The sequence below is a fragment of the Leguminivora glycinivorella genome, chromosome 13 (assembly GCF_023078275.1).
Source record: "Leguminivora glycinivorella isolate SPB_JAAS2020 chromosome 13, LegGlyc_1.1, whole genome shotgun sequence".
Classification (NCBI taxonomy): domain Eukaryota; kingdom Metazoa; phylum Arthropoda; class Insecta; order Lepidoptera; family Tortricidae; genus Leguminivora; species Leguminivora glycinivorella.
Genome location: NC_062983.1, coordinates 3595159 through 3622308, shown reverse-complemented (window position 1 = coordinate 3622308; position 27150 = coordinate 3595159). Strand labels below are relative to the sequence as shown.

The 27150-nt window shown below is 38.5% G+C and overlaps 1 protein-coding gene across 1 annotated transcript; it reads right to left on the bottom strand.

The window, feature by feature from the left end:
• Positions 1-24736: 24736 nt before the first annotated feature.
• On the bottom strand, positions 24737-26722 carry LOC125232679. Its single transcript, XM_048138433.1, has 2 exons — positions 26295-26722; positions 24737-26137 (listed from the first exon to the last, which is right to left on the bottom strand). The coding sequence occupies exons 1-2, from the start codon at positions 26670-26672 to the stop codon at positions 24737-24739; spliced, it is 1779 nt and encodes a 592-aa protein (XP_047994390.1). The 5' UTR covers positions 26673-26722.
• Between the last annotated feature and the right edge of the window lie 428 nt (positions 26723-27150).

The following is a 27150-nucleotide window of genomic DNA, read 5'->3' as shown; positions in this document are numbered from 1 at the left end:
TCCTAAGCTAACTTAAAACTAGTCAAGGTACCTAAGGTAACGGACCCAATCATGGACAGTTTAAGAAAAAAATTCGCCTGTTTTTGATATTTCACTGATAAATGTAAAAATTCTACCGCTAAGCGTATTAAATCTTGATCATCAACTCTTTTAGCAACATTACTAAGAATTCGTCTTGATATTTTTTTCAGTAAACTGGTGAATTTTACCTTGCCGCCATATCCTTCAGAAATAACCAAATTAATTGAAACTTTAAAATTAAACAGCTCTACAACTCTAGTTTATAGTACATTGCCGTCAGTTTTTAGAAACTAATTTTAGATACTTATTTTTAAGGATTTGTGTTTTTTTGTCCATAATGGCATCACCGTCCATTATAGGGTATTTTACATTACATTTTTTTTTTTTAATTTATTGCTAAGTAAAAACAAAACACTTAAGAGGGCTTTCGTGTTAAAAATAGTGAAATCGCAACCGAGCGCTCGATCATACCGTGTGTGGTATTAAATTAAAGGGCTTTGCGAGTAGTTTATAAATATATATCACATTATAGGACTTTTTCTACTTGGTCTAACAAAATATGAGAAAATGTCCAAAAGTGGTAATAATTGTACCGGTGAAGGCTCGTTTTCAAAAAATTGGCAAAAATCAATAATAGCAATTTATAATGACTAAGGCATAACAGCAATTTAAGTAAACGTTGCAGATTAATTTAGTACAAAACTTACTTCTATGTGATGTAGATTTTCAAAGAAATTGTCACTTAATTTTGGGTAATTTCTGAAAAAAATTGAATTCGCCTTAGGCTAGTTTACTCTTTTTCAAAAACTTAAAATAAAAATCTAGTCTGAAATGATTGTGGTACAGGATATACGAATTATAAATTTACCCGTTTTAATATTCAAAATTGTCCAAATTTTACAAATAAGATCGACTGATTCAGCTCTATACGTGCGTTTTTCTAAACGTGCATTAGAGAAAAATTCATAATTAATTTAGTGAGTTAGTTTTCAAAAATCCAGTCTTATAAAAATCGAGATAATAAGATGCTCTAACTGGAACTTGAATTCAATAAATCTATTGGATAACGGAAAGTGTAGTATTTCACCGACTAAAACTATCAATTTCACATTCTTTTGACGTTTTTTTTGAAAGCAGCCTTAAATCTTACAATAACTTCGCCAAACTGCGGAACAGTTTGTTGGCGAATGAAAAAACATCCGGACTTATATGTACTTACTACTAGCTTATCTAACTTAATTGCTATACAATTTAATTCTTAGTTTAATCTATGTTTTATTCAATAAAAGACAAAATCGTCCTACTTAACACCATTTAAAATTTTATATTTAGCAAATTTGTTAGAGAGCTTACTGTCCTCAAATAGCATTTTATATAATCTCTCTAAAAGAAGGTGATCTATGTTCAAAGTTAAACTCTGAGTCTGTATTAAAGCGTTGTAACTTTTTTATGGAGTCCGGATTTTAATAGGTACTTTGTCTATTGACTTTTTATTTTTAATTTCTAGGTAGAATTGTCCTTTACACAATATAAAAAGTTTTGTAAAAAAAATTCATTGTTGGTCGAAGCTTTTTATATCTTTCCGATAATACCTTATTTAGGAATATTTTAAAATATTCTCAGCATTATTTATAAAGTACTTATAATGTTATTCATGAAAAATTCGAATAATATACGACTTTGTGGAATTAATCAGTCAGTTCTGCATTCCCCTTTTATAGAAAACAAAAGACTATCACCACCATACCGAATTAGTCTGCGTCGGGGTATTCATTGAAAATGCTCCTTGTTACGGAGCGAAACATGTCGAGCGACTTTCGACCACTTACTTGGGTGACCCGTGGGCACAATAGTGACAATTGTCGCCCGACAGTGACAGTTCGCCGTTCATTGCCTGTTCTACAAGGAAATATTGACGCTGAGAAACAATGTTACTTATCAAGCCAGAAATAGGCACATATTTTTTTTTATTGTCAGTGTCAAGTATCAACCTCACTGCGGTGAAATAGGTCACCGGTTTTATATGTTTAATATTTAATGATCTTTATAACAAAGCAGGATATAATAGTTCTAAAATGTTACGTTTAGAAGATATCTTCAATAGCCGCACTTGCCTCACCAGACGCAAACCCCGGTTGACCTTCGATATATTTTCAAAATTTAAATTCGGACCATTGTTCGTGTATCGCTCGGCTGCCAACCTGATGGTATGTAAAAAGTTCGCTAAATTAAAAGACTGCGCAATGCTACCAACCTGTAAGCAGAGATCTAAAAGTAATAAGGACTGTCAATGGTTCTAAACTAATAACGGCGGTCAATATTAAACATTAAATAAATGTCATATACAAAGAAAAAGTGACCAAGGCCTCCAGTGTTCCGAGCTGGAATCGAACCAGCGTAACCGCTAACCGGGCGAATGCCTGAAAACCACTCGGCCATCGGTGCACGAAAGCAAGGGTCGAAATTTCCAAGTATATGACATTCCCGAAGGCTCGTGGCGCCCTCTGCCATCCCTGAGGTAGAACAGTGTGGTTCGACCTCCTAGCTGAATCAACTCAGGTGATTACAAGCTAGCGAAGAGAGATGGCGCTTTTCTTTGTATATGACATTTATTTAATGTTTATAACATAATAGTAGTGTTACTACTTAAAAAATACAAGTTAAAATATTTTCTATGAAAATAATTTAATTTGTTCTTAGAGCGGTCAATATTCATAAGCGACAATTTTCAAGAGAAAAACGAGTAAAAGGTAAAGGGCCCATACATATCGCGCAAACTGGTATTCAATTTTAATTACATTGCAACCTGTTTGAGGTTCAGCCATCCAATGAGGAGGCACACTCAAAGGTTATGACAGATGGCGCCATCCTATTAGTACATTGCACTTGCATTGCACAGATAAAGAATTTCATACGTGAGAGCGAGAAGATGATATCTTTTTTCTCTCTCTCACATATGAATGACAGTGACATGCCTAGACACTTGCACAGGCGCCCCCTGGTTGGATAAAATGTCAGTGTGCCTCCTCATTCAGCCGGCCGATCAAAATTTAGAATCGTAGTGAAACTCGCATACAAGATCTCGTACTGTGTAAACCAGCCCTGGTATTAATAATGAATGGAAGGTGGAAGGTTCTGTCACTGACTGAATGAATAAGTGAATGAATGGAATGAGTATGTCGCGTTCAGCGCAACGACACTGGCAGAATGTTACCCGCTGAGTGAGTCGGCATTTCACGCAACACTGTTACGCGCTGTCAGAAGTCGCATTAGAAGTTTCACTTCAAAAATACATGCAATACAATAAGGTGCTGTTACGGCTCAGCCACGACATTGGTCTAAGCGCGACAGCGGTGAGCGGCGGCTATACATTGGAGCGAGACACAGCGATGGGACTTTTCATTCGCACGTATGGCTGCCGCTCACCGCTGTCGCGCTTAGACCAATAAACTGGCCAGTGATTGACCTGACCAACACGCACCAACTAACTATGGAGCAAACGCGGAAATGGTATATGAATTGCTGGCAATTGTGTTGCCTGTGTAATAGTACCTTTACAATACATATCAATCTATCGCCTTTGGTTCCATTGTATGAAAAATATCGAATACCTACTTTTTCTTAAATAAGTCTATGTCAACTTGTCATCTGTTGACAGCGCCGTCTATGATTACTTTTACATACTAGTCCGAATCCTAGATGGCTTACCTCAAGGATCGCATATTCCCAGTCGATATATGTCATTAAGTAATTAGGTTATGTAGTTCCCAATACCGCCGATAGATGGCGGTATTATCATTAGTAATAACGTCATGCAAATCCCTTAAAACTGTATAACTAGAATAAGTACGTTCACTTTTAATATAGACCTGAACAAAACAGCATCGGTTTTTTCTCTCCTATTACCTGCCCAAGACCCTCCTACCCCCAGACACGTGGCAACAGTCTATATTCAAAACTAGTCTCTGTTGCATCCTAGCGAACATTAACCCTAGTAACTTACAGAAGCTCGTAACAGAGTTCCACCGTTGCTTACTATTTGAACGTTAAAACAAGGATTGCAAGTTTTATAATATCAAAGCAGATTTTGGTTTGGAAAGATTTTATAAGTATTGTGCGATGTTTAAGGTTTTTAATTAAAAAGAGTCCCATTATTTTCGCGTTTACCAGCAGGATTAAGGTGGCATTACAAGGTACAATTGTATAAATAATAAATATTATAGGACATTCTTACACAGATTGACCGAGGCCCACTGTAAGCTCAAGAAGGCTTGTGTTGTGGGTACTCAGGGTATATAACCGATGTTTTGCAAATACTTTATGACACTCTTCATATTTTTTCGTTTTTCCGACCGAGATTTAATATTGTTTGCAAAATGTGACTGCGTATTTTGAGATAACAAAGCATAATAATGTAACCTAGCTTCTAAAAATTGTAGAATTCTCCATAGAAAATTCCACCCCCCCCTATTAGGGAAGTGGGGAATTAGAAAGAGACAAAAAGCAGCCTATGTGACTCTATACTCACTCTATACCTTCAACTGTCTCCACTTAAAAAATCACGCCAATTCGTCGCTTCGTTTTGTCGTGAAAGACGGACAAACAAACAGATACACACACTTTCCCATTTATAATATTAGTATGGATTAGTCGCAGCGTAGAAGTGTAATGTTGTCGGCAAAAAGATCCAGAATTTCAATAATATCGTGAATACTAAGAAGCACAAGTCAGAAATCTCAGATCACATTACAGATTTGACAACAACTTGTTACGTTCACGTAGATTTTTAACCCCCGACGCAAAAACGACGGGGTGTTATGAGTTTGACGTGTTTGTCTGTCTGTCTGTCTGTGTATCGTAGCTCCCGAACCAATGAACTGATTTGGATTTAGTTTTTATTTGTTTGAAAGCTGAATTAGTTTATTAGTTTGATGAAAATTGGACACTTTTTTTTTAATACCACGTCGGTGGCAAACAGGTATACGGTCCCCTTGATGGAAAGCGGTCACCGTAACCTATGGAAGACTGCAACTCAATCAGTGTCACATGCGCGTTGACACCCTATTAGAAACTTGTACATTCCCTTTTGCAGTGTTAAGTACACATCAAAAAGGAGTGTACAAGTTCTAAGGAGGGTCCGGGTTGCCGACGACTCAAAGGACAATAGACGGAACAAGTTAGTTCCGTAAGTCCTCCCGCCATCAGCACACCGCACCCTCGTTGAGCTCTGGCAGCCTTACTCACCGGCAGGAACACCACTATGAGTAGGGTCTAAATTTTGTATCGCGGTGATTGATTCACATAATATATGTCGCACGCGAAACCAAAATCTTTTCTGACCTCGAAAATGCGAAAATTAGTAAGTTTTAATTTAGTTAGGTATAATTTACTGGAAGAAATCGATTGAATTTGTTACTTTTGCTGACTACTTTTGTTACTTTTACATATGCAGGTGGGTAATAGAGAAAAATACGTATGCACTTATTTTCAATAGGCTCATTATTCAACTAAACTGATATACAACTAGACACTATATATAACAGTACAATCACCTATTTTGTACTGCAATAGACGTCAGATAACGAATATACACAACCCCGAATACAACTGAGTCGGTGGTAACTTTATTCCCTTTTACTACAGAGAACGGGCGAATAGTACCTTATAAATATGGCACTATTAAATAATATGTGTGCTTAGGATACATTTTAAAAGTGGAATTGTCTACCTTGGGTAAAACACGAACTCACGGCCTCTGGATCGATACTCCAGCGATCGATACTTCAACCAAGACAGCGAAATTCTCCACCACAGCACAGTATAATAAAGAGTACATACTATCGTACAGTATGGCCACTCCCGCTCCCCGCTGACAGCCCCGCCCACCCGCTCTCGGTTACCTCACAGTTACCGCCTGTCAAACGCGAACAGTCGACCTGTCATATTTCACTCATACACGAGCTTAGACTGTGTGCTAGGAACGCACCTCTTTCATATATTTGATCGCCAGTGTCCGAGGTGTGACCACAGTTCAATGGGACCTGTATAGCGGCATCTACTGTAAGAGTATCAAACATCAGACTTTCCCATTTATAATATTATATTATATGTATGAACAGCAAAACTGGTTTTTGCTCACCATCACTCTCTCGACATCAGAAACAACGCGCTTGTGCAAATTGTACATAAATATACGCGATACTCATCTCTCTGAATTACGAGTTTCTCCGCCGAATGAGAACAGCTCCGAACAATTCAATACGATAGAAGCCGTGAATTCGCATTTATTATTTGTCTGTGCCTCGCTTGGATGTAATGAGGTAAGTGCAATGCAAGTAACTTGATAAAGTACCTTGTCTATTTTAGAAAAAATGAGGATTCAAAAGTAATAATTTAGACAATTTCCTCGATGAATGCTGTCAAAATCAATATGTGGGAGTGTGGGAGAAAGTGGAGAAAACGGGACGATACTACGATGTTGCCACTTTTTAATTTCTAATCTTTGGTCAGACTGCGTCAGGTTCAAACCCGGTAATCATATAAGTTATTCGACAAAATGTGTGACTACCTAAATTATTCGAAACATGCTAACCACAACCATAAATTGTCGCTAAGCACCTATTAACATTGGCAGAATAGTTCTGTCATAATCATCAATAACCACCATACAACCCCAATAAAACTCAATGTACGTACAAGCGATAACCGATATCCATTCAAACTCCATCAGCGCATCAATAAAACTTGAAAAATAGTTCGCAAACATTTGCACGTGCGTTGAACGGGATATCTAGCAATTGTTGCCGCGAAAATGTTTCCCGCGCATAAATCAGGTTGTCAGTGTTGCCGTTATAAATTCGCGGCTCGCCGCCGCGAAACGCACCTGCCGCTGGCAACATTACCTTGATTGCGAGCGGTGCGCTGCATTTGCCTTCGGTCCACGTTTTTGAACGTACTACCTCGCGCAAAACAATACCAACTATAAAAGACCTCACGCGGTCCTAACACGACTAGGTGGAAAAGCTCAAGATCTTTTGGACGCATTCGCCAGTCATACTTCACCGAAGTTTCTTGCTTTAGGTTCTTTATGCCTAGCTCTTTGTTTCACAGTTCGTACAGTAATGAGTCGGAACTTTCTTGAAATTAGACTCGTAGGGAACGCTTTTCGGTGTCGAGACACTCAGAGTTCTAATACGAAAGTTATGATATGAATGTATGAATATATAGGGGTTGTTTGGGGAACTAGTGAAGTCTTAGTGAACCTTTTATATAGTTTGCGCGTTAGTTCTCGTTAAAAGTTGGCCGGGTACCTTGGAGCTAAATTATGTTATTACATAGTTTGGTTTGATGTTCATTGCGTAGTGTATGTTATATTTATAGCTTTGTTTTGCCTACCTATACGAATCTAACTTAAACTATTCGATTTTACAATCAGTAAATTCTGCGAGCGATAATACAAATCATGAAATTAAAGGAAAATTAAAAAAAAATCATACCTCCGACTAGTCACAAGACTCGACCCTATTTTTAGGTCATTCGTCATTGGACCGATGTTCTTAAATAAAATGTCCTGCCGATCAATTAACTATGCGATTATTGTAACCCCTTGATCAATGTTATCAAGGGATGCCACATTTTTGGTTGGACTCTCACGTTCAGGCGATTCTGGAATCGTTCGGCGCATATTGCTGCGTAGCAATTACTAGGGCTGGTAATAACTTGACATCTCTTTGAGTGCGCTACCATTACATTTTTCTTGATAACCCTAATTAGTCACAAATAATAGTTCTATACATTAGAAAAGGACAACACGACTCGACCGTAACTGCTGTCAAACTTCAGTTTTGTAGGAAGCGTCTTTTGGGTATTACCTAAGGCACTGGTCTCACCGCGAGCTAGTGAGCTATCGGCTATAAAAACGAACAAAAGATAATCACTCCCGTGCAAATAAAAGAGACACTGCGATGTTTATAGTTACTCGCCCAGCGGTGAGCTATTAAAATCGCCGTGTCCCTTTTCTTTGCACGGGGCTGCTTATCTTTTGTTCGTTTTTATAGCCGATAGCTCACAGCTTATAGATAGATTCACTAAAGCTGGCACGAATGGATTGAATGAGTGAATGATAATATTTATGTGTGCGTCACAAAATGATTACATACAGGTTGATACAAAAATTGATTATTGAAAACGTATTTGTAGATAAATTATACCGTATGACAGCCCAAATACATCAGTATAAAGAATACTACAAAAACTGAGTACCTACTGTCAAGGAAATTGATTTGTATACCATTTCGTACCTTGTCACAGAGACAATCAATATGAAACCCGGTAGATGTTATACGGTAAGACTTTAGGCAAGCTATGGAGTCGACATTTGCCATAAATCTAAAGCCTTATTCATATGAAGCCTTATTCTTATTCTTATGTTGTCTGAGTACCCACAACACAAGCCTTCTTGAGCTTACCGTGGGGCTCAGTCAATCTGTGTAAGAATGTCCTATAATATTAATATTAATATATATATTATATATATATTCATACTCATTTGTTGATTTTATGTTAAAATGCCTTTATAGCGATAGAGTATGATAAAACAATAAATTTATTTGGACTTAGTTGAAATGAGAACAAAAGCATTATTTCGGCAAAAGATTAATTCGGTTGAAATTTCCATGTGTATGCTGTGTTATGTACATCATCCTTTTCATAATTACAATTAAACAGAAAATTAACAAAGACATTAAGTTACACATTTATAATCTAACATAAAAACAATCTTTATATCATTTTACTATGCTTTTTATCACGACCGCAGAAAAGGCATTTGAAGATATTATTTAGTAAATCAGTATGTATGAATAAGATTTTAGATTTATGGAAAATGGCGACTCTATGGCTTGCCATTAGTCTTATCGTGCGACGGAAGCTCCAATGCCTAGTGATTAGGTCCAAATTGGTACGCAAATCAATTTCCTTAACGGACGACTTGTACGTTTTTGAATCAGGGTCTTAAAAAACGCTAAATCTGGATGTTTTATCTTTATATTTAAGTACAATGCGTTCTTTTTTACATTTTATACAACTAGAGTAAAAATGTTACTCGGACACTTCTTCACTTGAACTGGATGTTGAAGATTCTTCATCCTCGCTGGCATTTATATTAATAATAAAACCATCAGTAAGATCGTCTATCTGGTACTCCATATTTTCATTTTCATTCGTGCGCGGTCGGTCACACGTCACTGTTGATCACTCCCCGTAAATATTGTTAATCAAGCAAAAATGGTGGATATAAACAGTGAAACCTTACAAAACCTAATCGCACACGCACCTGCGCCTAGGAAGCGGCGCGCCTCTGCCGTGCGTACGAAAGAGAGGCTGGCGGCGCAAGCAAAAAAACCGTCGAAATTCAAAAAACTTGACCAGCTAACAACCGAAAACGACCCCTCACCATCTCCACCGCCGACCGCCACGACAGCACAAAAACAAATCGAAACTGTCGACCGCTCAACAAACAAGGTTATTGACAAGAAAAATGTAAACAATGATACCTCAGAAACGAACCACAAGCTGCAAATAAGTACCGCGCACGAAGTAACCGAACGATCGGACGCAGATAACTGGGAGGTTGCAAAAAACCGTAAACATCGCCACCGCAAGCACAACGTCGCTATTATGTCTATAAAAGGTTCCGCCAAAAATACACAAATTAGTGGAGTTGAAATCCGCAAGTACTTGCACGGATGCTATTTTAGTAACGACTCAACACCAGACAGTATAATTCGCCATCTAAACGGCATATGCGACGCGCACGGCTACTTGTATACAGTAGAACAAATCCCATCAAAAAGAAATACCTACAAATCGTTTAAAATAGGTATTCCAATGACCGTATATGATGACTTCCTAAAAACAACGGCCTGGCCAATAAACACCTGCATAACGCAATGGCGGCCCTTTCTGCGACCCAGGGAGACCGGGTCTCCCAACACCAAGTCAGCCAGTACTGTACAGTGAAAATAAGGACATCCAAACCTCCCAAAACCCCGTTAAAATAAGTATAGTACACCAAAACATAAATAGACTTGCGAATAAGACCTATAAAATTGAAGCCGAGCTCCAGCTACGAGACCAGGTTGAAGTGCTTTGCTTGACGGAACACTGGCTACAATCCAACCAGATAGTATCTACCAACATACGAGACTACCAGCTGCGTGCTCACTGCTGCCGATCGTCCCGGGCGGGAGGAGGAAGCTGCATCTACGTGAGGCCGGACATCCCATGCATAGAACGGAAGGAAATAACGGACCTGTCAGTTGAATCCCAGTTCGAGGTATGCGCAATTGAGTGTATAGGACTTGAATTAATCATCGTATGTATATACAGACCGCCCAGCGGCGACATATCGTTATACCTAAATATGTTAAATAATTTGCTTAGTTTAAATTTAATACAAAATTGTAATGTAATAATAATTGGTGACATTAATATTGACCTTATGAATAAATGTAATACAAATAATTCCAAATATTTATTAAACACATTGAAACAGTTTGGTTTTAGACAGTTAGTTAATGGACCTACTAGAATAACGAATAACAGTAAGACTTGTATTGATCACGCCTATTCAAATGTAATCAAATCGAATGTAAAATCTATATCTTGTTATGATATGCATGTCTCTGACCACCTATGTACAAATATTACTGTTGACATTCAAAATAAAGCCTTACTGCAAAAATCCCACATCTTAAAAAGAACTTTTACCGAACAACGGAAGTCTGACTTTGTCGAGTGCTTAGATTCATATCAATGGGATAAAACATTGAATAAAACAACATGTCCAAGCAAAACTATTGAACTAGTTATGAATGTAATCAAACATCACTTTGATATTTATTTTCCCTTAAGGAAACCTCTAGTAAAAAAACCTGTAAGTAAGTGGGTCAACGACACTATACGGAAATTGCGTAAGAAAATAATAACATTAAAACACAAGTTAACGACACATACCGACAGCGTCGAGTCTCGTGCTGACCTGCAACGCCTGGAAACTGACTACTGGGCACAGTTACGGCAGGTGCGTAGCAATTTTATTAACGGCTACATATCAAACTCTAAGGATGATATGAGTCGAAGTGTATGGCGTGTTATTACAGCGGAAACGTGTAAAAGTAGCAAGGGAAACGCCATCGATGTATTAATTAGTAAGTCGGCGGGCGACAGCGTCGGCGCTCGCGCCGCCGCCGCCGCCGCGCTATTAAACCGGTATTACATCGACGCGAACATAAACAACGCTACGCCGTGCACCCGAACCGCATTAGCTTATCTCTCGCAATACCTACAAGATCCGTGTCCGGCTTTTATTTAATAAATGTGTACACTATGGGATTTATCCGGAAGCTTTTAAACAAATAAAAGTGCAGCCTATATACAAGGGGAAGGGTGAAATGCACTTACCCAAGCACTACCGTCCTATTTCACTTATACCGGTTGTATCTAAAATCTTCGAATGTTTACTAAGTTATCGACTAATGAAACACATTACATCAAATGGTCTCCTAAATAGTCAGCAATATGCGTACCAGCCGGGACGGTCCACCGTGGACGCAGCGCGCGACGTCGTGACGCGAGTGATGGCGCACCTCGAGGGCGGGCGGCAGGTCGCCGCCATCTTCTGTGATCTGTCGCGCGCCTTCGAGATGATTGACCACGAGCTTCTCCTTGCTAAACTCTCTCTTTATGGCATTTCGGGAAGTTTCCATGACGTCATCGCCTCCTTCCTGAGTGGCCGCAAACAAAGCACATATGTCCTCGACACTAAGTCTGACCTTGAGCAGATAGGAAGTTGTGCAGTACCGCAGGGCTCGGTAATGGGAAATAACCTATTCTTATTATTGGTAAATGATATTACTACTGCCTGTGTTGACCCTGAGTTTGTGATGTTCGCCGACGACACTTGTCTCATAGTGAACGCGGCTAGTATTGACGCCTTGAAATTGAAGCTAGGGCATGTAATGGGCCAGATTACTAAGTGGTCTTCGACAAATGGGATGCTGCTTAATGTTGAAAAGACTAATATAGTACATTTCAGGTTAAAAAAAAGTAACATTCCACTAAACATAGTAGTAAATAGCTGTACCGTCCCTCAGGTTGACGCAACCAGGTACCTGGGCTTTGTAATCGACGCCGGGCTGACGTGGTCTCCCCACACTGACTACGCGTGCGGCAGGCTGTCCTCGGCGTGCTATGCCCTCTCGAGACTGGCACCAACGTTATCAACTGAAAACTTAAAGAAAGCCTATTTTGGCTATTTTCACTCCATTTTGATACAAGGTGTAGATCTCTGGGCGGCATCCGCTGGCCGGGACAGGCTGTTCATTTTACAAAAAAATAAAGCTTTACGCATTATAGATCGAAAACCAACAGATCACCCGGCTCAGGACCTATTCAGGAAACATAAAGTGCTGACTTTGCCCTGTATCTTTATTCTATCAGCTTGCAAATATGTCCGGTCTAACCTAAATGACTACAAAACATACGGTGAATCAAGTCAAAGATTGTCACGCAGACATAACCTCCTAGTACCACCGCGACGCAGACTAGCAAAGGCCCGCAAGATGCTCGATGTTGTCGGACCTAACCTATATAACTGTGTACCCACTGACATTAAGAATGCTCCGAGTGATGCTATATTTACTAAAAAACTTAAAAACATGCTTATTGAATTAGCATGCTACAATATAAACGAATTTCTGAATAGGGGTCGTTGCACTCACTGAAATCATGTACTAAGTAGTTTGAATATGCCTATATGTACCTGTATGTAAAATATATTTCTGTAAAATAACACGTTTTAGTTATAAGATATCTGACATGTAAACTTTATTGAATGTTTATAAATAAAATATCTGAATCTGAATCTGAATCATACGAACACTCTGTTTCTCGGATTTTTCTCCAAATATCTTCAAATATTTCTTTTTTTACGGCATCAACCTCCTCGATGAATAGTTTTTGAACGTCGTTCATATTAAAAGTTACGTTCCTCGTCCCTACTTTACCTTTTATTATCCCCCACAACATCTCAATCGGGTTGAATTCCGGGTGGTAAGGTGGTAGGCGTAACACAGAATGACCGTGTTCTTGGAGTATTTGATACGTAAGTTGTTTTTCTTGTATCTTTATGTTTTTTTATTATTATGTACAGAACAATTTTCGTATTTTTTTTGGGTATGGTATATTATTTTTATCTAACCAAGCCAACATTTCTTTTTTAATCGTTTTTTTAACTGGAGCCCGATCCACTTGAACGTTATGATAAGAAGCATTATCTACAACAAGGACGCTTCTGGGTTTTAAGTTTGGTAACAAATATTCGTTCACCCATTTCCGATAATTTGCAGCATTCATGTTACTATGGTAATCTCCGGACTTCTGGTTGGATTTGAATGTCAGCAAAGCATTTTTTACGAAACCTTCCTCTGTACATGCGTTCACGCTATCAACCTTTGACCTTTTGATATAGGAACTCTAACACCGCTATTGCTGTTGTCGGCCCATGCGTTTGGTGTGATGTGAGTGCTATGGACGTACGTCTCATCGGTATAAACAATGGGCCGGTTTTCGTTTCTATATTCCTGTAATTTTTGTAAATATATAAACCTTTTGTAACGAATATCGTCTTTTTCAATGAGCCGCATCCTGTTGTTCTGAATCTTCTTCCACCTAAATCCCATTTTATGTACGAGACGAAGTAAAGAAGTTTTACTACCAGGAAAACCTATCGATTCCTTTAAAACGTTGTGTATTTTTTTAATAGTTGGCAACGTTTTGTGTACCAAGTGAAAATTATAAATACACCTTCTACTAACATTTAAATCGAAATTGTCCACATCTGATTTTGGTGACAAACGTGGTCGTTTTTTACCGGGTGTTACAAACACATTTGAAGCCGATGCCGCTGTCGCATTTTTGCAGAAGCTATTCTTGATCCGCTGAACACTCCGTATTGATGTACCAGTTGCCGCAGAAGTCATTTCATACAACTTTTCAATGTTCAGAAAACCACCTTCAGGGTTTTTATTATTTAGTTTTAAATAATTAAATACATTAAAATAAAACAGGACATAAAAAAATCATGTTAACCATGGACTCCTTAGTCTGCCATAGTTTTAGACCTTTTTAGTCATCCGTCACCTATTAATTCTTGACATTAACCCTTTACGGTCGTGAAGACAAGAAGAAAATGTAATAACCTGTGTGCGTCATCTCATACAAAATATCATCAAAATGACGTAAGTGCGATCGGAAAAATTTATTAGGTCAGGCACATAGTATATCGTTTACATGAATGACATGACAAAGCAACATATTAGGCAACTGTCTCACATGTACAAACTCATACGAGACAATTGGATCGAATAGTGTCATCTCACATCCTAATTCTGGTCATACACAGATTGCATGAATATTAATTATTTCGGACATAATATTTTACCTGTTTAGTCTAAATAGGTATTATACCTAATAGCATAATTTTTATTTTTCTTGAATAACAAATCCCATTTTGTTGTTGTTTACAAAATATTAGGAGCCACCTGTATAAGAACGGCACTCACACTAACACTCGAAGTGACAGGTGACATAACTTTCATTCAATCCATTCGTGCTAGCTTTAGTGAATCTATCTATACTACGAGTAGCTCGCGGTTAGACCTGCCTAAGTACTATTATTTTATTCTGTGGTGTGGTGTGTGTGGTTTGTGTGTGCATTATTGATCTGGCATTGCTGACAACGATATTGCATCCAAACTTCACCTAGAATTCACAATATTCTCATTACTAAATTAGGCTCTTCGACAAAATGCAACGTAGCTGTTCGCAATAACACGAACGTAGCGCGAACTCCGTGCACTAAACTTGTGAGGCGTCTCTACCTGGCGTACCGAGCTACGAATATTGGAGATTCCTTGGACTCCTTCCAGAGTCTTTGGTAAATGCAAGGATTATTTATATAGGATTTACATACTTCATACTAAGAATCGTATCTCGATTTTTTAGTGATCGTAACTACACTGATGATGATGCCTACAATTTTTTTTTTCAAAACGTGTATTGACGTGATATCATGATTTTAAAATAAAGAAATATTTCATTTGTTCTTATAATATTTGGGGAAAATATGATTATGGCCACTTTCAGGCTGCGAAACAGCGCCATCTAGTTTTAAGCCATAAAGGCCCATACATTTCAGGGGTACGCTTTTTTGTATGGGCTCTGTCGGTGCAGTATTAAATCATTCTTGGTAGAAGTGATAGAATCTTGTTCATTTACTTATAACTCCTGGAAGATCCGAGCTACTGGTCCACGAAGGAGCTTATGAAATGACACGTTCCACTTTCACAAGCGAAAACTCGTCGACATGTGTATATTGTGTATACTGCCCGTTCTAACCTACGGTCACAGAATACATAATTATGAACATACGGAAAAAAAAAGTTGTTTTTTTTTTCTTTATTAAGGAAAACAAACAGCATTATATAGTACATCTGTAAATCGTACATTTAGGTGGATGATAAGCCAATGAAGTTTTCACTAATAGGTAACACTTATGTATAAAAGTATGCACAAAGTTATACTAGAGTAACATAAGTTACTTAAGTACAAAACGTTACAAAATTATTTTTTTTGATACAAATGCATGCAAAAACTTAATTATAAAGTACTTCTAATCGTGTTTACATAACTAGTATACTTTTGATGAAAGATATCGGTATGGCTATGTATAGCCATACCGATATCTTTTATCAAAAGTACTATAATACTATGTATAGTATTATGGGTTATTATATGGGTAGTATGGGTTATTATAAGTAGGAGTTCTTCGATTGATATATTATAGGCACCTATCGGAGTGAATTCCACAGTGTCTCCAAATTTCGTAGCTCTCGCACCATCGATATCGGTTAATTTGGACCACGGCCCGAGGCCCGACTAAGCTGGAAAGTTCTAGAATGCCATGTAGACGTATACTCGTAGTAAGTACGAGTACTAGGTACTTTGGGTATTATGGAGATGACTTTATTGAATGCCGTAAATCTTCGGTGTTATGGCAGTTATTTTTATTAACCCCCGACGCAAAAACGACGGGGTGTTATAAGTTTGACGTGTCTGTCTGTCTGTTTGTCAGTCTGTCTGTATGTGGCATCGTAGCTCCCGAACGGATGAACCGACTTAGATTTAGATTTTTGTCTGAAAGCTGAGTTAGTCGGGAGTGTTCTTAGCCATGTTTCATGAAAATCGGTCCACTATGTCACGGTCAGGGGTTTTTTCAAATTTTTAATTTTGTGGTTATTAACCAACCGGTCGTGGTGAAAAAAATCTGTTGCAGCCGGCGGCAAAGCTTACGTGTTTTGAAACCATCGCAGCGATCAAGATTCCACATTATAAACCAGTCGCAACGCTTCAATATTGGAATCTTTCGCTTGCTCGGGTATTGGCACGTGCGCTTAAAATAACAACTTCGCCCAGTTTGCTTCCTTGGAAAACAAATAACTACTGTTCTCAGGGTAAAAACTGTAGAGGGAATTCAAATACATATATTATAGTATATTCTTCTAAGTACCAGTTATTTATTGAATATTTGCATTACCATTGAACTGTATTAATAAACCCATACATATCACCGTCAGCGCACTATTGATCCCCGAGCTCTCTATTCATCACTCCAAGTCTCCCCACAATACATATTATACACAAAGGGTTAGTTTGATGAGTTTACCCAATATCCCGGTAGATGGCGCTGTTACAACCGGAGAATATCCTACATCGCGCTAACGTTTGTGCATCGTAGATTCTATAAGATGTTAAACTTAGAATTTGATGAGTTTATAAAGTATCCTGGTAGATGGCGCTGTTACAACCGGAGAATATCCTACATCGCGCTAACGTTTGTGCATCGTAGAAACTATAAGACGTTCAAAATTGTTTTACTTTGATGAGTTTACGCAATTTCCTGGTAGATGGCGCTGTTACAACCGGAGAATATCCTACATCGCGCTAACGTTTGTGCATTGTAGAATCTATATATGATGTTAAAATTGTATTTTAATGGGTTTACCCAATATCCTGGTAGATGGCGCTGTTACAACCGGATAATATCCTACATCGCGCTAACGTTTGTAGATCGTAGAATCTATAAGATATTAAACTTACTTAATTTGATGAGTTTATGAAGTATCCTGTTAGATAGCGCTGTTCGAACTGGAGAATATTCTACATCGCGCTAACGTTTGTGCATCGTAGAAACTATAAGATATTCAAAATTGATTTACTTTGATGAGTTTACCCAATTTCCTGGTAGATGGCGCTGTTACAACCGGAGAATATCCTACATCGCGCTAACGTTTGTGCATCGTAGAATCTATAAGATGTCAAACTTGTTAAAGGAACAAGATCGGATTTGTTAGGACAGCAATTCCCGATAAGTTTGTACATTTGGATCACGTCTTCGATTTGGATAAAAATTGGTAGGCTGATAGAGTCCATGATGCTGAGCAAGATCCACTAGGTTTCCCAAAATGTCCTAGGTTGATTGTATGAAACTTTCCTTTTTTGTTACCGAAAATGTATAGAAATCTGGTAACAAAAAAGGAAGGTTTCATACAAATTACATAGGACATTTTGGGAAACTTAGTGGGTCTTGCTCAGCATCACGAACTCTAATCAGCCTACCAATTTTTACCAAAATCGGAGACGGATCCAAATGTACAAACTTTTCGGGAATTGCACAGGTGTGTTTAGTAAATGTTTGAGTTCTCATGAAGATTGTAGAGTGCAGTAGATAATATTGTATTTTTACGAGCCGACTCCGTTAATTGTTGTATATTTGCATATTGAACCATAATTATAAAGCCATACATATCACCATTAGCACTATCGATCCTGGAGCTCTCTATTCATCACTCCAAGTTTCCGCTCACAATTCATCAACTGCCCGTTCGGTTATGAAATACAAATTAATTAACACTGACTGGCTTGGTGTACGCTTTACTGCTTACGAGACGGGCCCGACACGACCAGACAGTTATTGCCAGGGCACGTAGCCAAATGCACAAACGGTCACGTTAATATCGATTTAGTAGCTGGAGCATTTCCTTTTTTTATGCCAATTTTATTATTTTAATTTTTTTAGGGAATTTTAGGTCAATTGTACTCACGAGTCAATCTCACTGGGAGACAAAAAGTGTCCCAGAATTTCCATACATTTTTGTTACCCCACACGAAATGTATGGAAAATGGGAACAAAATAAGAAAAAATAGTATGGGACAATTTTTTTAACTACTAGGATTGAAAAAGCTAGTGATTCTGAGTAGAAATGGACGTAGTTACGCAATAACGTTCCAATCCATCTGAAATTGTCATTGAAATGAAAGACTTTTGTTTTTCATACAAGGTCTAAAACTTAATGACAATTTCATGTGGATTGGAACGTTATTGCGTAACTACGTCCATTAATAGCATAATTTTTTTCAAAATAATAGCATTTCATAAAAGTGGCAAAAAAAAAAGAAATGCTCAGCTAGCTATCTCTATCGCTCATCTATACTGGCGCGATTCCTTATGAGTTATGATGTTTTCCTGTACCAATAAGCGATTGGAACATAGTCATGATTATGTTTTATAAGAGATGAATAGTTATGATTATGTTTTACAAGAGGGAATAGTACATTGTGCAACAAGGGGAGGAAGTTGAATATTACTAAAGAGAGTAAGTTAAATAGCGACGGCTTGCCGGAGCGATTTAAATACTCGAGTTTGTAATATTCATACTCCTCGAGTTTACACACTCGGAATGTAGTAAATAGATGTAAAAAAAAAGTACGGTACAAGAAATTTCATTATTCCCTTGGGAGAACGATTTTTCTATGACTCACGCTCCGCTTGCGTGCAATAGCACATTTAAAGTGCGGGTGTGATGAAAAAGCTGTTGTTTAACCGCAAGAGCCAATATTTTCAAAACACAAAAGTTAAACAAACTTTGCTATCAAGTCAAACACTTTTTGCGATAGGAAGCAAAATAGGCAGACACAAGATCACTGCCACGCCGCCTGCCACCCGAAACTTCAGAACGGTTAAAGGTCCGTTGCCGGCCTTTAAGGGGCTGACAACACCCAATAGCGTAAAATTGATGTTACTTGCGCAGTTTTTAAGACAAACTATTAGTCTTAGTAAGGCAAGTTAATTATATGTTATTATTCATTATATTTCAAAGAACATAGCCGTACTCGATACACGATTTAATTAAATCGGCTCGATAGAAAAAAATTGCAAAGATTGGTCTCGAGTTCGTCATTAAACGGTTGTGTTGTGTGTCCTTCAATTATTTACCTAGTTGTCTTTAGTTAATATTATAATAACAAATATATACATATCTAAAACACTAACGAAACATTTTGCACAAATAATGCATCTTTCTATTTTATTTTAATATTTTTCTGCACTTTTCGTAGCTATCCCTCTTTTAGTAACATCGCGCTCTCACTTATCGCTCTCATACGATTAGACAGTGTACGCCAGCGTCAAGGCCATTGGGTGCTGTCAGCGTCTTAAGATAGGAGTAGGTGTATTTTCTTTCCTTCAAGGTCGTATCGGTCCACACCAGCCCCTCTAGCACAACTTGGCTTGTCGCGCGCGAGTCAATTGAGGAATACCGCAGGGGGGTGATTTTTGAATCTCGCATACGGGATTTTGTCACTAAAATACCGGTTGAAAACGGTGACTTCCTTATTATTTTTGCAGTGATAATTGTCTGAAATCGAACGCGTGAGACTCAAAAATTGGCCCCCGCGACAGTATATTCCACACATTTTAGTATTTTAGCAATAGACAACCTTCAAAGTCGTACTGTATAAACGCGGTCACAAGTCGGTACAGTGCAATCAATCTTGCCACAGAACCGTCTAAAAACAAAGGCTTTACGTATCGAAGTTTTGTCAGGCTCGACAAAACGATTAGACGACAAAATTATAATGTTAATCGCGATTTGGTTGAGCAATTAGCATGGGCTAGAGTAGAGCAAGTCTTACACAAGTTTGTTGAGAAAAAAATGAGCTGAAATTGTGATATCCATACTTATACTTACTAATATTATAAATGGCAATGTATGTATGTCTGTTTGTTTGTCCGTCTTTCACGGCAAAACGGAGCGACGAATTGACGTGATTTTTTAAGTGGAGATAGTTGAAGGGGTAAAAAGTGACATAGGCTACGTTTTGTCTCTTTCTAACCCCCCACTTCCCTAAAATGGGGAGTGGAAGTTTGTATGGAGCGTCCGCAATTTTCGAATTTAACGCGAGCGAAGCCGCGGGCACAAGCTAGTAGGGTGCATTGGGGTAATTTCTAAGGTCACATAAAATCACCATTATTTCTATCATATAGATTCCCCTTTCGAAATTACCCGAGAAATTCTGTGCTTCGAAATTACCCCAATACACTTACAACAGTATTAAAGCACATGTTGTCGTTAAACATAGGGGTATCGTATCACTTACCTACATTCGCAATATCCAATGGGCGTAATATTATACTGTTGAGTTGAGTTACAGTTCTCCAAATTATAGGTAGGCAAAGGTTTGAGATTTGAACTACGATCGAGTTCGCAGTAGCTCACTTTGATGTTCAAAAAGGCCACCTTTCGTAATTCTTACCCACTTTAACAAACGGACCGCACGCGAGCAGCCAAGTTCTATTGCTCCGCGCGAAAGGGTGTCACCACTGAACGGGCCGCGAATGCGCTGTAGCCGGCATGTATTTGTAGCTCCGCGAAAGAATCGCGGAGCGAGGTCCATCATAGGCCTAGCAAATGATGGCTGCGAGAGTATGTCGCCGATGTCGCCGCGAGATAGGTGACATGTCATTAATACAGTTAGAAGAAAACGTAAGGACGGGTAGTCTATCTCGCGGCAACATACACTCGCGGAAATCATGTGCTAACCCTGCTGTCCATATAAGCATTGTAGTCTACAAAATTTGACTTAAATCTTTCTTGTCAGCTTCTTGTCAGTGTATTTCTAATGTCTTGCCAGTATTGATGAGTATTGAAGACTCATGTCGTCATGTCAGTATTAAAAAGTATGGAGATTAGAGGTACCTCTATTCTCTATGATTAAGGTGCGACCACACCACAAAAAACGGTGACGTGCCCCATACGTAAGCCACTGCGTTTCCGTACCGTCTGCATATTTTGAGCAGCGGTGTGGGGAGCATGCGGTAAAAACGGTACGGATACGATGCGTCACTGCGATTCCGTACCGTCACCGTTTTTAAGCAGCGTTGTGGTCGCACCTTTAAAAACTATTCTGACCAATTCTGACTATGAACGAGTATCTTATTCAAAGAGTTTACCTGCTCTATTTTCCTTCTACATCATAATATTAGCATACAGGGTGTATCGCACTCTTACAACCTCATTATGCTATTGTTATGCTAATGCGCGTAAACTTTATACAGCTTACTTGGATTAGCTACGTTTAATTAAATGTAGTTTAACATTTCGATTATGTTGTTCAAGTGAATTGTCTATTTATTTTAATAATAATAATATAGTGCATACAGGGATAAGCGTCGGTTGGTGTCACATCACCTTTTAGATTAGTAAATTGTCTTAAAGGGCCTCTGCGCTGTTGGTTTCGGCCCCACGCACGCCTTCCAAATGTCCGGGACCCCATGGTCCCGAGATAAACGAAAGACATACAAATAATAATAATAAATCCGTTTATTTCAGACAACATATGGTCCAAACAGTACAATTAATAGTTATTTGTTATACAAGGGGGCAAAGTTGTTTTTTAACACACGAGAAGTAAAATACATTTGCACCCGAGTGTAACACAAAACTTTTCCCCTCACTATAGCGAGGAAACTACAACGCAAAAAATGCGTTTATCACTGATTCCAGTAGTTCCACAGGTGGTAAATCATCTTTATTACTAGATTCACCTACTTTAATCAATTTTAAAGCAGTTAATTTGACTTTATTCAAGGTCAAATTACTTTACCCACTAGTGGATAAAATGCGTTTTTACCCGCTGGTATTAAAGGACAAAACACGTGTTTCCGAGCTAGTGAGGGAAAAAATAAATAAATCACAGTTCAAAAATACATAATTTAGCAGCAATTTCAAAAATTATAATTTATATTTGCGACAATACTGAATTTTTTTTTCTGTTTATCTTCGATCGATTTTAGCTTACCTATTATCATTATTTCGGTTGTCAAAGCGGACCCCAGGATCCCATCAAATGCCGGGATAACGCAAGGAGGATGATGATTGTCATTATTCAGGTTACTTAGACTTACAGCTAGGTGAATCCACGTAAATGTAACGTGAGTCACGACTTCATTGAGTATTTATTTGAACTACAGCTGCAAATGAAAGGAGCTATGCATATATCGGGAAAGTAACACTTATTTAGAGATAGATTATCACTTTAACTTGCATAGTGAATAAATGGAACATGCCATAAAATTGTGACTGATGTCACTCTTGTGGCGTATTGACCCAGCTTGTAGTTTACCCCGTGTGATGACGGGTTAAGAATTTCACCACCCCCTTTCCTCCCGTGGTTGTAGTAGAAGTCGATTGTGGGATATGGTTTCAATTGTGTTAACTATAACACAAGTGTAAGTACTAACTTACAATGGTATAGCAACCAGTCATTATACATCACGTTACCTGTCGATACACATAAGCAGTGCCGGCCCGTGCGCTCGATCAGAGTAGAGCGAGTTTGAGTTTCGGCGCTCTTGGTAAAAGTTTTTCCGTACAGGAAAAAAAATCGCGAGCTCAGCGAGCCCGAATTTTTTTCCTTAGGCAGTAATTTCGGTGTTTTGTCACTGCATGTATGCCCTTCGCTTCGGTTTCCAAGTGCTTTGAAGTTCTCTCATCGTCACGCTTACGCTCCTTTGACTCATACAAATTGCGCCTCTCTTTACGATTTTGGCGCCCCTTTAGGCTTTACCATTTGGCGCCTCGAGCGGCCGCTCCACTCGCTCTACCCTTAATCCGGCCCTGTACATAAGACCACTGAGACCACCTTAAATTTGGCTAAAAGTGGCCTGAAACTTGAGCAGTTTCATGCGCTCTGCCTACCGCTTTGAGGAAAGTAGTATCATACTATCGTAGTAGTATGATATAATACTTATAATTTATAGGAACAGATTCAGATTCAGATCTTTATTCATAAAACACAATATTTTACATGTCAATAATATACATAGCAATTTATAAATTAACTTAGTATTATGTAAGCAAGCGACATACAGTTTGGTATACTTAATGTTATTAATTACATATTATTTTTGTTTAGGTATTATTATACAATACATTTCGTGCACTCGTCACTTTTACATTTAATCTAATTTAAAGTGTTAGGTTTAGGTACCTACACGAGTCGACAAACTCTTCGATTGTATAACAAGCGAGGTTTAATAATAAAGTTTTAAGGCGATTGTTAAAAACAATGTCGCTTTCTATTTGTTTTATCTCCACGGGTAGTGAGTTATACAATCTTGCACCCACGATAGCGAGTGACTTCCGGGTCTTTGCGTATCTGCAACGTGGAACTACTAATAGATCACTTCTACGAGTACTGGAATGAGTGGTGTATGTGCTCAAGTTTGCTCTCACATATTTACAGGCGTTTAGGATATATACACTCGGGAGTGTTAAAATTTTAGAATCCTTAAAAAGTTCTTTAGATGGATAGTCGTATGTCTTTTTCATTATGATTCGAATGGCTCGTTTCTGCATGATGAAGGCCCTGTCCCGATCGGCCGCGGTGGCCCAAAAGTCAACGCCTTGAATTAGTAACGAATGGAAATATCCATAGTATGCTTTTTTAATATTTTGAAACGACAAACTTGGTGCGAGTCTCGATAGTGCGTAGCATGCCGACGATAATTTATCGCATAAGGAATCAATGTGAGGGGACCATGTTAGTCCAGAATCAATAGTGTATCCTAGGTATTTTACCGCGTTAACTTCAGGTACCTTGATGTTATTGAGCATGATGTCGAACTGACTATTATTCTGTCTTAGCTGAAAATGTACTATGTTGGTTTTTTCAGGATTTAACATCATTCCATTCGCGGTGAACCACTGATATATTTGATACATTGAGTTATTTACTTTCGCTTTTAAAGTTTCAAAGTTATCGGCACTTACCAGTAGGCACGTGTCATCCGCAAATGTCACGAATTCTATATCCTGACAGGCAGTCGAGACGTCGTTAACTAAAATTAAAAACAAGCAATTACCCATTGTTGAGCCTTGAGGGACAGAAGAATCGCCTATTTGTTCCAGGTCGCACTTTGAATTTATGATATGCGTACTTTGCTTCCTATTTTTCAAGAATGACCCTATAGTGTCTAGGAAAGGTCCTTTAACACCATACCGAGTCAATTTTTCTAATAGCAGCATGTGGTCGATCATCTCGAAGGCGCGCGACAAGTCGCAGAATATCGCTGCTACCTGTCGCCCGGCCTCGAGGTGCGTCAGCGTTCTCGCCATGACGTCACGCGCCGCGTCAGCTGTTGACCGCCCGGGCTGATAGGCATACTGTTGCTTGTTAAGTAATTTGTTCTTGTTGAAATAATTCATCAACGACGAACACATGAGACTCTCGAATACCTTCGAGATGATAGGTATTAGGGAAATAGGCCGATAACTTTTTCCTGTTCCATGTCGCCTTTGCCTTTATAGATAGGTTGTATTTTAATTAATTTCAGAGCGTCGGGGTATGTACCGTTATATATACATTCATTGAATAAGACAAGAAGGATAGATATAACCACTGGTGGTAGATAATCAAGTAGATAGGTGGACATATCGTTTATATCTTGTGATTGTTTCCTCTTGATCTTTTTCAATGCCTGCATGATGTCGCTAAGGGAGTAGGGTTCAAATTTAAAAGTAGGTATTAGTGAGGGTAAGTACTTGTCTAAATACTCGAGTGCAGTACGAGCGCACGGTTTAACGTTGTTTTTGTTAGCATTTATATAATACCGGTTTAGCCGGCGAGCGGCATCGGCGGCCCGCGCGTCATTGGAATCGCCAGCTGACTTAGAGATAAGAACGTTTATTGCACTATTTTTGTTATTTCGGTTTTTACACGTTTCGGATGCAATCACACGCCATATGCTGCGACACATATCAGTATTTGAGTTTTCTATTTGATTATTTAAGTAGTTGCTACGTGAGTCTCTTAAAGAGTTCCAATATAATGTTTCGTTTTTTAATAATTTTGAACGTGATTCGCTATCGTGAGGGTCGCGTGATATATTTTGTTTGAGTTTACGAATGTTAAATCGTAATTGTCGAATCGTGTCAGTAACCCAAGCACAACTGTTGTTTTTTATCAACGTTTTCCTGAGCGGGAAACAAATATTAAAGTAATGTTTTAATACGTTAATAACTAGTTCTATTTTTTTGCTAGGACATATACATTTATCACAAATGTGATTCCAGTTATATAGTTCAAGGTTATTTACAAAGTTATATATACTAGAATTCGTAAAATTTCTCTTCAAAATATGCTTATTTGATAATCCTTGTTTGAGTATTTTAACGGTAACATTAATGCTTAAGTGGTCAGATAGGTTTAATTCATCAGAAAACACATTTTGAATATTACACATCGATATATTTGTAAATGCGTGATCAATACATGTGCTAGATAGATTATTTATTCTGGTAGGTATTTTGATTAACTGTCTGAATCCAAATTGGGTAATAGTATTATTCAGGTTTTTATTAAGATTACATTTCACCATTAAGTCGATATTTATATCACCAATTAGTAACACATTATAATTTTTGATTGCATGCATACTCAATAATTCGGATAGTTTTGATAAATATAATTGTACATCACCGTTAGGAGGTCTGTATATGCACACTATGATAAGATCTGCACCGATACACTCGATGGCACATAGTTCGATGTTCATTTCCACGGATAGTGCAGATATTTCCTTCCTCTCCATTGTTACCAGGTCAGTTTTGGCGTAGATACAAGTACCTCCTCCTTGTCGCGATGTCCTGCAGTACTGGCCCCGTAGCCGAATGGCATTTCTCCGACGCCAAACGAAAGCGATACGCCGCTGGCTCTGTCGCGCCAATACGCAAGCGCGATAGAGATAGATATCTACTAGCGCTTCGTTTCGTGAGCGTTTCGTGAGCGATTGTGCCATTCGGCTAGCCACCCTGGGCACGTAAACTGTAGTTTTGTATGTTTACAGATGATATTTGATTGTCCTCGAGCCAGTGCTCGGTCAGGCATAGAACATCTACAGCTGGATCACGTAATTGAAGTTCGCACTCAAGTCTGTAGGTTTTATTCTGGAGACGGTTTATGTTTTGGTGCATCACACTTATCTGAGCGTTTGTTGTCATGTCAGGCGCTTTATTGACTGGGGGCCTTGTTTGCCCTAGGTCGTAGAAAGGGCTGCCATTTGGATATTCTGGTGTTAAGTGGCCATACAGACGATTCACTGAACTTGTCAAATACTGTTGTGGGGATACCAATTTTAAATGATTTGTACGACTCATGTTTTGAGGTAATTTGTTCAACACTGTATTCATATTGATCACAGATGGATTTTAGGTGATGTATCAATTTTTCCGGGGTTGTTTCTTTTCAAAATAACAGCCATGTAGAAATTTGAAGGCTTCAACTCCATGAAGGGTCGTGTTAGTGGCGGAACCCTTTATGATACGACTGGATATATTGCTACGACGGCGATGTTTACGACTCTGGGCAGTTTCCCAGTCATTTTTTCCTGACAGGCTCGTATCATTTTCGATATTTGAATCGTTGATGTCAGTATTCGATTGAGGCTGATCACTGGTTGTTTGTTGTTGTTGGTTCATAATTTCCGTTGTCACATCGTTCGTTGATGGTTTTATGTAGTCTTTTGCAGTCGAACACTTTCGAAACCGGGCTCTACGCGGCGCTACGACATTTTCGCTACATACGGGGAAACCCATGTAATCGGCTACGCTTCTACGAGCGGTGTACCCGACAGTCGGGTTCTTGGTAGCGAAAGTGTTAATGGATCAT

Bases quoted from the DNA above. Each gene is read 5' to 3' on its own strand.
- LOC125232679 (XM_048138433.1), bottom strand. From the start codon at position 26,672: ATGAATACAGTGTTGAACAAATTACCTCAAAACATGAGTCGTACAAAT. The intron at 26,138-26,294 runs GGTGGCTAGCCG...CTACGGGGCCAG, and splicing joins ACTACAGTTTACGTGCCCAG to TACTGCAGGACATCGCGACA.